Consider the following 12,952-nt stretch of genomic DNA (forward strand, 5'->3'; position numbering starts at 1 on the left):
TGTTTAAGCCAGAACTGCCCTCCCCAAGCCAAAGGATATATTGAAACCCAAAACCTAAAACTCCACCTTCTACCAAACCTAGCCCCCACCTACAATCCCCACCATCTATCCCCCATTATTAACCAGCCCCACTTTGCCATCCTTCTCACATGCACAATCTCTCCCTGCCCCAGACATTTGAAGAAGCTAGCTCCCTTTCTGTTACTACCGGTCCCCGACTTTCTTCAGCCAACATCCCACAAATTCTGAATGCTATCATTGGTATTCTAGCTAGCTCCAACAAATCCTAGCCCCCCGTCTAACTAACCTAAACCATGACCCATAATCCCCAGCCAAATTTATAACCCAAAGCAATTATCTATACTAGTAGCAATTAAAACCTAAACTTAACAAAACATAACTTTAAAATATAAACAGACATATGGACAGACAAACCGTACATATAAAATCATAAGGGCCGTTTCTTAGAACCAGTGGATTGAAAAAAGATTTTTGTATTCCTTCTTTAAAAAAAATAATGTTGGTTCACTGCTTGGATTTGTGTGGCTTCTCTCCTGTGTGGATTCTCTGGTGTGTCAGTAGGGTTGACTGCCGAGAAAAACAGTTCCCACAATGCTGGCATTTGTATGGCTTCTCTCCTGAGTGGATTCTCTGGTGTGTCAGTAGGTTTGACTGCTGAGAAAAACAGTTCCCACAATGCTGGCATTTGTATGGCTTCTCTCCTGAGTGGAATCTCTGATGTTTCACTAAGTTTGGCTTCTGAGAAAAACCTTTCCCACAATGCTGACATTTGTATGGCTTCTCTCCTGTGTGGACTCTCTGGTGTGTCAGTAGGGTTGACTGCCGAGAAAAACAGTTCCCACAATGCTGGCATTTGTATGGCTTCTCTCCTGTGTGGACTCTCTGGTGTGTCAGTAGGGTTGACTGCCGAGAAAAACAGTTCCCACAATGCTGGCATTTGTATGGCTTCTCTCCTGTGTGGACTCTCTGGTGTGTCAGTAGGGTTGACTGCCGAGAAAAACAGTTCCCACAATGCTGGCATTTGTATGGCTTCTCTCCTGTGTGGATTCTCTGGTGTGTCAGTAGGGTTGACTGCCGAGAAAAACAGTTCCCACAATGCTGGCATTTGTATGGCTTCTCTCCTGTGTGGACTATCTGGTGTGTCAGTAGGGTTGACAGCTGAGAAAAACAGTTCCCACAATGCTGGCATTTGTATGGCTTCTCTCCTGTGTGGACTCTCTGATGTGTCACTAGGCTTGACTTCAAATAAAAACATTTCCCACAATGCTGGCATTTGCATGGCTTCTCTCCGGTGTGGACTCTCTGATGCATGACAAGGATCGACTTGTAAGCAAAATGTTTCCCACAATGCTGGCAGTTGTATGGCTTCTCTGATGTGTGGACTCTCTCATGACTGACAAGTTCTTCTGTAAAGAAGGATAATGACAGATAATACTGAATATCAGATTTAAGAGAGGAACGTTTTAGCCCAAGCCCACCTCTCTATGAGGTGAAGAAACCCAAATATCAGTGTTTGGTAATATGCAAGAATCAATGTATATATAGATGGAATAAAGTATGAGAGTGAACCAAAGTACACATTTTAGAATAGAGGCCTCTGGGAGAGTGGAATGCAGAAGGGAGGCAGATGTGAAGTTGTTCAAGGTGAAGCATTTGTCCAAGCACTTAAAGGCAACAAAGAGCATTAGAAAAAGACTGATATAGAATGTAATTTCACTGGCAGAAGTTCCTCTGAGTGCCACCATATCTGATAAGGGGCAATGGGGTGTAGCCAAAGGTATTTTAAAGTATATTTAAATGTATTCATGTATCTGAACTATGATTGTTGGAAATGTATATGTTTGGAGTGCGAAGTGCCCAATAAAGTGATGAAGATGAGTTTTCTTTGTTTGTTTTCCTATAAAGGTAGCCATTTTCTTTGGCTCTGGGCCTCAGTTTTGTTAGGAATTCTACTGAGGACAGCTAGCTTTGAATAAATCTGAATTGTTAACAAAATCTGGCTCCTCTGCCTTACTCTATTCTGTCATAACCTTTTAAAGCCTATCATCCACAACACCTATTTGATATTAAATTAATAAAGTTGGAGTGGGTGACCTGAGCATGATCCTGCTGCTTATGCCCCTAAATACATGGAACGATTGTATCCTTACTCATATGAGCTAGCAAAGAAGAGACTGGATGGGGACTGCCTTGAGGGAATCAGTGGAAGCTGATAGTCAAAGGGCTGTTGAAAAAATATTCCATTAAACATGAGTAAAAATATTTTGATTGACAGGTGGCATCATTTCCTGTGAGACTGCCATAGATTCTTAAGTTAGAGCACATGGCATGATGCAAGCTAACTGCAGAGGATGCTTCATGCTGTGTGGCACCAGGAGATGAATCACAGCCAATACAGTATACTCCTCACATGTGAATTGCTGTGTATAGGATTGGATTGGAGTTGTATATACAAGAGATGGCGAGCATGATGGAAGTCAGAGAGGAGAGCTTGTAAATACTTTTATTATTTTGCAACTCAAGATAGAGAACTCCCAAAGATTCAGATGAAATCAACTGTGTCTGTGACTTATTTTTAAGTGTGAAAAGTAGTCAGTGCATTGCCAAAACCTGTACCTGGAATTTTTTTTCCATACTTTGCTAAGTTGAGCTGCATCTGGGAGCATCATTCTCACATTGCGCTGTACATTGGCTTTTGAACAGGACTGGAATTCAGAGCCAACAAGGACCTGAGGACCGGTGTTCTAATCCCTTATGTCTGAGGTATTTGCACCATGCACCTATTGCATTCAATTTGATTTTGGACTATATTTTCCCCACCCAGAAAACATTCTAAAGTGATTTAAACCTTATAGAAAACTCAGGTTCTGCCCACTAGCAACAATTTCAGTATAAATATTTCAGTCTTGTTGCAGACAGACTCTCTGTTGGTTTACATTGCTAAACATCTCACTACACTCACCAGCTCCACTTGCCTTGGGAGTTACTGACTTCTCTCCCCATTCTGGACCCTCAGCAATTGGAATCAAGTTCTGTCTAGGTTATGTATTACCATTAGCAAAGCCTAACATCTATTCACCACTCCCACCTTTGTTACCTAGTTCTTGTGTGTGCGTGTGAACACTTATATGTGTGTGCAAGCGTGTACAGTGCACCTATGTCACATGCGGGCACGCCTTGGGCGGATTTCAGCATACACTAAAAGCCACACTAGGAAAAAGGGAGGTGTGCCCCATAAGGGTTAATGGCGCCTGTGACTGTGCCGGGCACGGACATTCCACTGCGCGGAGCACCATTCATGTAAATAGGGCTCGAGAATACACTGAGTTCCCCTAATGCCGGGGGGGGGGGTGAACGGGATGACTCCCGAGGCCACTGTTGCCCCAATCTCCCCTTTGAATGAAGTATGAAATTCCCCTAAAAGCATAGCACTTGGGAGTGTCCTCCCCAGACTCCAGCATTTCGGGTAACAAAGAGCCTCTGGAATCAACCATGGAGCTAAGCAAGCTCAGGTTGGAAAAGAAACATTAGAGAAAAAGGAATTTTTCTGTCGCCTTTTCCTCTATTCATAGACATTGCTCATAATTTCTAAATGGAACCCCTTAATATGTTTGAAAACAAGGACTTGGGCCAGTTCTCACCAGTTCAGTTCTTAAAATCTGTCAGGTTGGTGGCTGCCTCCCAATCCCCAAGGACCCTCTCCTGGCCCTTCCCAGAGGTTCCTTCCTCTCCGCACAGAGCTAGGCGAGCCTGGCTTTGCTCCTGCCTTCCCCTCCTGGCTCCCAGAGGCCTGATCCCCTTCACTTTCTTCCTCTGCTCTCTAACCTTCCTTCTTGCCCATCAGCATCTCATTTTCAGCATCTCTTCCCTGCTTTTCTATTTTTTAACTTCCCCTCTGTCTCTCCATCACAGACACCTACCCACAGAGTGTGATGCATAAAAGGGATACTTTGAGGCCCATTTGTTGAGAAAGGCAGGATAATCAATATACAAATAACTCATTGGCAAAGGCAGAGCAAGGGGGCTGGGACTTGGACTCCAATTTTGGTGAGGGTCAAGCACCAGGGAGCAGCCTTAAAACATTATAAGACAGGCATGGACTACTGATGGGGTTTGGAGGAGACCTCAGGGGCAACCCCACATGCCTGGGGGAGGGGAGTGAAATAATATTTTGCCCCTCAACATCCCACAGCATCCCTTTGGGGAAATGGAGGCCATTTTGCCATTGTTGGGCCCTCTCTGAGCCATTGCAGACCCAAGGGAGGTCTTTCCCCCAAGAAGATTCTCCAGAGCCTTTAAAGGATGGAAGAGGGGCCAAAAGAGGTAGGAAACTTGCCCAGGGATGTGCTGAGTACCATTTGGGTGAGAAAAGCATTAATCTCTATGGCTTTTTCCCACAAAATCCTATAATAGGCAGTTTACGATGGAGTATTTAGAATCCTTAGAAACTGGAGAGCAATAGTGCCTCAGTGAACTACATTCAAATATTCTGCAGGATGTTGCTATCACAATTAAACTAGGCTTGAAAGGGATCTAGGACTCCTAGTAGATCGCAAGTTGAACATGGGCCAACAGTGTGATGAGGCAGCTACAAAGGCCCATGTGATTCTAGGCTGCATCAATACAGGAATAGTTTCTAGATCAAGGGAAGTAATGGTGCCACTTTATTCTGCTTTGGTCAGTCCTCACTTGGAATAATCCTGTGTCCAGTTCTGGGCCCCACAATTCAAAAAGGATGTTGACAAATTGGAGCATGTCCAAAGGAGGCCAACCAAAGTGCTGAAGGGTATGAAAGCCATCAAGCTCTATGAGGAGCAGCTTAGAAAGCTGGTTATGTTTATCCTGGAGAAAAGAAAATAAAGAGTGGATATGATAGCCATGTTTAAATATTTGAAAGGGTGTCATGTTGCGCAAGCAGCAGGCTTGCTTTTTGCTGCTACAGAGAAAAGGAGACACCACAATGGATGCAAGTCACAGGGAAAGAGGTTCCACCTAAATATTAGGAGGAACTTCGTGACAGTAAGAGCTCTTTGACAGTGGAATATACTCCCTTAGAGTTTGATGGAGTCCTCTTCTTTGGAGGTCTTTAAAGAGAGGCTGGATGGCCATCTCTTTGGGGTGATTTGAATGTGTATTCCTGCAGGGCAGAAGGGGGTTCAACTGGATGGCCCTTGTCATCTATTCCAACTCTATGATTCTATAATTCTAGTGCAACCATAGCGACATGATAATATAGTATGAAAGGGCCCTCAGTCTTTATAGAACGAGCAACGGATTCAGGTTCCTTACCTACAGAAACCACATTTTCATAATTGTCCATCATTACATAATTGTACATCAGTCTCTGTTTCTTGGTCAACAGTTTCCATTCATCCTCTGAGAAATATACTGCGACATCCGCAAAGGTCACCTGAAATAGAAAATAGCCCTCATCCAGAGAGTGACTAAGCAAAAGGGGAGGAAAGCACATGGTGCATCCAAATATTATTTCATCACTTCAGAATTCAGTCCATGAAATAAAGTTTAAATTCTGTTAGCAAGCAAAAAAAGCTACTGCCTTTCCCCCCTTTTTTTATTGTGGTAATACACTTTTTTTTTTTTTTACAAAGCTTGCATGTTTACAACAAGATAAATAAAACCATATATCAACAAGCTATAAATCTGTCATATATTAGGCTTATTCCTGATAACTCTCCACAAGAAACTGTATAATTTTATCTTTTAATACAACATCTTATTCCCCTATCTCTAGGTATGAATAGAAAGGTTTTGTTTCTTGTACCTCTCCTTACTGAGCTGCCGCTAAATAAAGTCTTACAGCTTCCCAATCCTTTCCCCATTTAACCATATCCTTCTTGTTTATTAATGCTGTTAATCTGTCTAGATCTTTCAATTCTTGAATTTCGTTTTGCCAAGTCTCTATTTGTGGGATTATTATAGGTAATTTCCACTTCTTTGCTATTATCCTTCTGGCAGCCGATATTAAGTATAATAATATTTCCCAATATTTCCTTTCTTCCTCTGGGTCTAGTAATGAGGTCTTGTTTAACAGATATATTTCTGGTCCAAACTCAAAATCAATTTTTAATATTAACTTTATTTCCAAATGAATCTTCACCCAAAAAGACTTTATATATGTGCTTTGCCACCACATATGTAAATATGTACCCATTTCTTTTTGGCATCTCCAACACCGGTTATCCTTTACTTTATATTTTTTTCTACTGAGAATGGTGTTTGATACCATCTATTTACAACTTTAAAATAATTTTCTTTTATTTTTTGTGCTACAGTAATTTTTTTTGTTTTTAATCTAGCTTTTCCCCATTTTTCCACGTCTAAATTGTATCCCAACTCTTTTGCCCATTTTGTCATCGAACCTTTAATTTCCACTTCTTCAAGGGATCTTTTCAGTAAGATGTTATGTATTTTACATAATATATCTTTTTCATCTTCTTTCATTAATATTCATTATATTTTTTCTCAAAACCAAATAAACTCTTATCCTGTGTAAATCTGGCTTGGTAGACCTATTGTGACAAGCTCTATCATGCACATGATGAATTGAGAACAAGGCCATGAAGGTTCATGTTGAAAATCTCTTCCATTTAGTTGGTTTCAAGGTGCTACAAGATTCCTTTGCATACTGTTGGGCATGCTTTGATTGTGAATTCCTGCATGGCAGGGGTTGGACTTGATGGCCCTTGTGGTCTCTTCCAACTCTACAATTCTATGATTCTATGATTCCTTTTTCAAGTTGAATATAATTCAACCAGTTCATATGGCCTATTTTAGATATGATTTCTTCCTTTAACCTTAATATAACATTTCCTTCATTATTATGAGTTAATATGTCTCTGATCTTTTCCCCATTGGCCTAAAAAAGCCTCCTATGGGGAAACCCAAAGTGGAAGTCCAATGTAAAACATTTTTTCACAGTTACCCAGTTATTAATGAAAGGTTTCCTCAATAGATGTTCTTTAAAGACTTTGTCCCGTTTGTGCCCATCATACCCAACATACATATGCAAAAAAGCTACTGCCTTTGAGATCCAGTTTGTCTTGAATCTTTTAAATATAATATAAAATATAACAAAAAATATAATTTAGACCATGGCTGGGATACTGAGGATGGATTTGGATACTGGCATTTCCAACACATATATAGTACATTTAGCTACAAAAGAATTATGGTGCAATTAGCCATTTCTTGCCAAATTTCAGAGGAAATGTCATTTGCCTAAGAGGGACGCCGCCACGGACAAAAGAGAACAGCACATATTTGGAGGAAAGGCCACAACTTTATTAGCATAACAAAAGGTATATCCCCAATCCATAAGGTAGGGTTGGCTCCAATGCATGAGGTCTGGATCTGTCATTCATCAGCCCAGTGCTGAGTGGAGGAACCCCAGTGCTTGGTCATGGCCAAGCTTCGGGATGGCAAGGGATTTCTTTTACGCTCCTGTACCAACGGTCGCCCAAGCAATTGATCACATATCCGCAGATGTGCATCGACACATAACTATCCCTTGCCACCGGGGACGCTGTGTTGATGATGCCCCCGCAATGGCAACACCGCCTCTCTTGCAGCACCTCCGTGTCTGGATGGACACCCGATCCAGTGCTACGCAGCCCTAGAAACCACGCCCACCAGATCCAAGACCTATGCAACCGCCCCACAAAGTTGTGACAATAGCCCAACCCACATAGGGAGGGTGGGTGGGTGAGCTCCTTGGCAATGGCGCCCGCCTTGCCGCCTCGTGGGCCTTTTGTAGGCCCACGAACCAATGGGAGGCCTGGAAAGGGCTGCAACGCCCGCCTCCCGACCCTTCCCCAAATCAACGGACGGCGCCATCCGATGACACCGCCCAATCGGCGGGCCCTTCCTCCTGCGATGTCTGCTGGGACCTGTAGTCCCAACAGCGCGGGTGGAAGTCCCACCTTCGCTGGGAAGGACCCTTTCCCGCTGCGGGGACATCCCTCAGCGGCAACCGGGCCGGCCCGCCGAGGTGGGTGGCCTCCTTTTTAAAAAACAGTTCTGGGGAGCACTCTGGACTTGAGGGCCACTAGGCCCACCCCCAATTTAGATCCAGAGATGGTCTCCCATATCCCCAACATTTCACAGACAGGAAAAGCAAGGCACATGTGCACAAGCAACACCCGAAGGCGGTGAAGATGGCCAAAGTTGTTTATGAGGAAGATCACACAAGCTAGGAAGGGCACAGCAATTTCCTTTTGCCTCAGCCTCCTGGCAAGGGAAGACCCTGGCAACTTATCTCCTCTCCCTCTCCCCGCTTTTGAGTTGATGGGGTGCAAACACCTTGGAAGTCATTTTGCAGCAACTCAAGAGAGCTGAGGAGAAGGGGGAAAGTGGGAGGAGGAGAGAGAAACCGGGACATTTTTTAAAGCCCCTGAAAAAGTGGGGTGACAGAGGATTAAGCAGCACTTTCTTTGCCAAATTGGAACAATATGTTCTCCACTCACTTTCATGAACTGGCCCAACAATGACACAAATGAAACTAATAGTCAGGATGGCAACTCACCAAAGAGTTGTTGTACTTCAACAGCCTCTTTCTCTTGGAGCCCAACTTCCTCTGCTTGGCCTCTGTGTTGGCCATTAGTTGGGCAGGGGAGGGGTGATCTTGGTGGCACTGCACTTGGGTCTCTTCCAGCAAAATATGTCCCAAAGCTGTGTACAAGGAGACTGAGATGAAGTTCCTGAGAAAAGAGACTAGGGTTAGGCTTGGTTTGTCAAGAAATCCTGCATCACTCAAAGACACAGAGAACAGCATGCTGCTAGTGAGATACTCAGGTGACATATGCCTCCTTTGGGCCAATGCAGAGGTGGGTATCTCTTTCCTCCCTCTTCACCAAACAAAGCCCCATGGACCTAGCATAGCTTCACTGCAACTCTCCTACACAACACATACTCCATGTTAAAACACTTTTGACGTTGCTATGTTGCGCAGCACGTGAGGCAACACGTTAACATATGACGCCAGATACTCCACCTTGACTGTAGTCAGTAGATTGTGAGCTGAAGAAACACCTGTCGCTTTCTCAGTGAGCAAAGAGACACTGTAATCTTCTCTCAGATAAGGCTTTTATTCATATAAGAAGTTCCAGCGTGTACAACACTATATACATCGACACCACCCACACTAGTAACAACCCACTCTGAGGCACACACTGTCTGACTCTTCCTCAGTGACAGTTGAGAATGACAGTTGACAGTTGCATCAACATTCCAGTGATGCTCTGTTTAAGTGCTGACACATCTAACTGCCACTAGAGCTGTCAATGACTTCCACAACAGCTCCATCTAGTGGCCACATGCATGTCATTTCCTCAGATCTGTTCACCATGGTCCTGACACTCCATGCCTTGTGAGAGTGGAGGGGGGTCAGGGGATGGGGGATTGGAGAGGACCCTGGCTATGTCCCTGTAGCTAGATGTGAAATGAGCGCATCATCTGCTGAAACCTCCTGACCTCCCCAGTGGCCCTCAGAGGAGAATGCCTTCCTTTGGCTTCTGGCTAGAGAAACACAGCTGGATGCTTCTCCAATGCCTCGCACCCAACACTCTCATCAGGCATGGAATGACCATGGAGCATGGCTTCCATAATTCCCATGTTTCATTTTGTATTCCTTCTAATTTCACATCTATTTTAAACCTCTCCCTCATTTGACAATAAAGATACCAGTGACAATCTAGGCCAGATTCTTTAGGTTCGTCTTGTGTTTTGATCTCTAGTTTTCCTTGCGATTCTTTCAGGACATCCTTGTATCTTAACCATTTAGTTTTCTGGATACCTTTCCTCCCGAAAAGAGCCTCATGTGGCAAACACCATAAAGGTATTTTTGGGCTTATTCTACACTTGTTTTCCCCCCAGATCTTCAAAAGGGCTTTTCTTACTAAATGATTTCTGCTTTCTTTATGAACTTTCTCTTTACCATAAATTAGGTATCCATGCCGTTTACCCTCCAGAGATAACAATTGTTCTTTCTCTAACACAAACCATTCTCTAATACAAACTAAACAACAAGCAGCATAATAAAGTTTTAAGTTTGGTAAACCCAGACCTCCGCTACTTTTGTCATCACAAAGTATTTTCGTTTTTATCCTAGCTCTTTTTTAATTCCAAATACATTTTGAGATTTCCTTTTGCCATTGATTCAATGGATTTTCATTCTGGATGATGGGTATCGCTTGGAACAGAAACAGCATTTCAGGAAGGAAACTCATTTGGATCAGTGATATTCTTCCTAATAGCGATAAGTGTAATTTCCCCCATTTTTCTAGGTCTTTTCTGATTTCCTTCCATGTGTCTCATAGTTATTGTGAAATGGATGTGAGTTTTTATTTGTTATATTTATTCCTAGATATTTAACTTTCTTTCCCACTTTCAATCCAATAATTTCTTCCAGGATTTGCTCTTCCTTTCTCCCATATTTTTTGTCATTATTGTTGTTTTGTCTCTGTTTCCTTTTAGTCCTGAAACATATTCCTATTCCACTATTACATCCATCAGTTTTCTTATGCTCTTTTCTGGGTTCTCCAGGGAATACAAATGTTGTTTTTAATTTTTATTCCATTGATCTTATTTTCTAATCTTATCCTATTATTCAGTGCTTCAAGGATCAGAACGAACAAAAGGGTGATAGTGGGAAAGTTTGCTATTTACGTTTAGAAATCTTAAATTCTTCTTTTTTTATAGTTAACAATTTGTTTGGCTCTTTGATCTTTATACATTGCCTTTATCCATCTTAAATAAAAAGCTCCTATTTAGATTTTTTCAGGTCTTGCAAATAGCATATTCCATCCTATGTTATTGAAGGCCTTTTCTAAATCGACAAAGATAAGTGCAAGTTTTTTTCGTTGTGCCTTTCAAAATATTCAATTATATTTAAGATGTTTTGTATGTTATCACTGAGTTGTCTGTGAGGGAGAAATCCCGATTGGTCCTTATGAATCCAGTCTTTTTTTAGTCTATCAGCCGAAATCACAGAAAATAATTTATAATCCATATTTAATAAGGAATTTACCCTATAGCTCTTTATCTCAGTTGCATCTCTATCTTCTTTTAATAGCAAAGTTATATTAGCTTGTTTCTACATTTTAGGATAATGGTTGTCTTTGATTGCATTTATCATTAATTTCAGTGGTATTAACAGTTGATCCTCAAATACTTTATAATAACTGGCAGTGAAGCCATCATTCCTGGTCTTTTCCCCTTTTTAACTTTTTCTTATTACTTCGATGATTTCTGCTATTATGATCAGTCCATTTAATATATTTCTTTGTTGGTCTGAAAGTGGCTTTAAGTTAGCTTTTTCCAAAAACTCCTCTATTTTGGCCCTAGAGGTTTGAGATCCTTTATACAATTTAGCATAGAATTCTTGGAAGGTCTTCGTAATTTTATTTTGGCCAGTAGCTAATGTTGAATCTTTATTTGTTTAATGATGTTTCTTTCTTTTAACTTCCTTATTTTATTGGCAAGCCATCTTCCTGGCTTGTTTGCTTGCTCAAAATTCCTTTGTTTTAGATATCTAAATTTCTTCTGGATTTCCATTGCTTCTTCTGTATAGGTTTATGAGGGAAGACTGCATCCTGGATTATGCTCATTTTTGGGATATGTAAATTCATTTTTAAAAACCCAGTGGAACAAATACCTCACAAAGCTCTAGCAAACAACACGGACACACACAGTCCCCACACAAAGGACTCACTGGCGCACTGTGTGTCTGGGGTCTGGAAATCTCACTTCCACCTTCTGGGAAGACAGTGCTGCCAGAGACTGAATTTGGGGCTTTATGCCTGCAAAGCATGGGCTCAGTCTCTCAGCTGCAGCCCTTCCACACAATCCTGGACTGAAGGATTTAAACAAAGTCCTCTTTCAGCTCCAGGAATAAAGACCTACCTTCAGTACAAAGACCCTGATTCCTGCAGCCCCAGAAAGGCCTCTTCTTCAGTCCTTTATGGCTGGAGCTTCCCTGGGTCAGAGGCTGTCTCCTCAGCCGTAGAGAAGGGTTGCTCTGAGTGCGAAGGAGGAGGAGGTCCACAGGGCTGAGGGAGGGAAGGCAATGGGAAAAGGTCAGTGCCAATGGCCATGGAGGGCAGAAGGTGACAATGCCTAGGAAACGCCTCTGAGTCCCAGGAATGAGTGGCAGGAGTGAGTCCAGGGGGCTGAGGGGGTCTCCCTTCCCAAAGGGGGAGGCAAGGACTGGTGGGACCCTCCCCAGCTAGGGCCCAAAGGGAGGGTCTCTTTCCCCACCTCTCTGTCCCAGCCCCCAAAGCTCAGCCTCCCCACTGGCCCTGTGTCCCTGCCTCCCTTCCTCAGACCCCTCCCTCCCTCCCTCCCTCCCTCCCTTCCTTCCTTCCTTCCTTCCTTCACCCCAAAATAGAGGGCCAGAGGCACAAAGGGACACACTGCCTTCCTTTTGGCCCAAGAAGTCTGGCCTCCTTCTGACTCTGGAGCCTCAGGAGAGAAAGAGAGACCTCTGTTCAACTGGGGCCTCAGAGAAGGTTCTGGAACATTATGCCTCACAGTCACAAGCAGCACAAAATGGCTTCCAGAACACAAAATGGCTGCCTCTTCCTCAGTGCTTGTCAGTTGTCAGTTTGAGGCCTTCAGGGGAGAGAGAGAGAGACTGAGGGGAAGAGAGGAAGGAGGTCCTGGAGGGAGGGAGTCTTTGGAGATATAGGGCCTTCCTGAGATATTCGGTGTTCGCTTCCTAACAAAGGGATTTCTGGCCTCATAAAGGATTTGGGGCAAACTGGATCTGAAAGACAGTAGTAGCCTTTTATCTTGCCAATGGGAGTTAAGGTGTATTTCCTGGACTGGATCTCCCAGCATCCACATGGCCAAATGTAGTTTTGTGAGACACTGAGCCTTCTCTGTCAGAGAGCTCTGGGGCCACAATACACTCCGA

General features: G+C 43.1%; 1 protein-coding gene and 1 long non-coding RNA gene across 2 annotated transcripts; both read right to left on the reverse strand.

Annotated features, from left to right (window-relative positions):
• Positions 1 to 219: 219 nt before the first annotated feature.
• LOC149275743 (uncharacterized) lies at positions 220 to 7,532 on the reverse strand. Its single transcript, XM_089504372.1, has 3 exons — positions 7,479 to 7,532; positions 5,311 to 5,431; positions 220 to 1,427 (listed from the first exon to the last, which is right to left on the reverse strand). The coding sequence occupies exons 1-3, from the start codon at positions 7,530 to 7,532 to the stop codon at positions 526 to 528; spliced, it is 1,077 nt and encodes a 358-aa protein (XP_089360498.1). The 3' UTR covers positions 220 to 525.
• A 469-nt stretch (positions 7,533 to 8,001) lies between these two features.
• LOC149275744 (uncharacterized) lies at positions 8,002 to 12,952 on the reverse strand. The gene is made up of 3 exons (XR_016279380.1): positions 12,574 to 12,952; positions 11,941 to 12,086; positions 8,002 to 8,738 (listed from the first exon to the last, which is right to left on the reverse strand). It is a non-coding gene; the product is annotated as an uncharacterized LOC149275744 (long non-coding RNA).

The sequence above is a fragment of the Sceloporus occidentalis genome, unplaced genomic scaffold (assembly GCF_023333645.1).
Source record: "Sceloporus occidentalis isolate IW3139 unplaced genomic scaffold, rSceOcc1.0.p SCAF_268, whole genome shotgun sequence".
Taxonomy (NCBI): domain Eukaryota; kingdom Metazoa; phylum Chordata; class Lepidosauria; order Squamata; family Phrynosomatidae; genus Sceloporus; species Sceloporus occidentalis.

Excerpts from the sequence above, each read along its gene's own strand:
- LOC149275743 (XM_089504372.1), bottom strand. The coding sequence starts at position 7,532 with ATGCACATCTGCGGATATGTGATCAATTGCTTGGGCGACCGTTGGTAC. Across the intron at positions 5,432-7,478 it reads GCGACCGTTGGTACAGGAGC|GTGACCTTTGCGGATGTCGC; the intron begins GTAAAAGAAATC and ends TTTCTATTTCAG. Across the intron at positions 1,428-5,310 it reads TGAAAATGTGGTTTCTGTAG|AAGAACTTGTCAGTCATGAG; the intron begins GTAAGGAACCTG and ends CCTTCTTTACAG.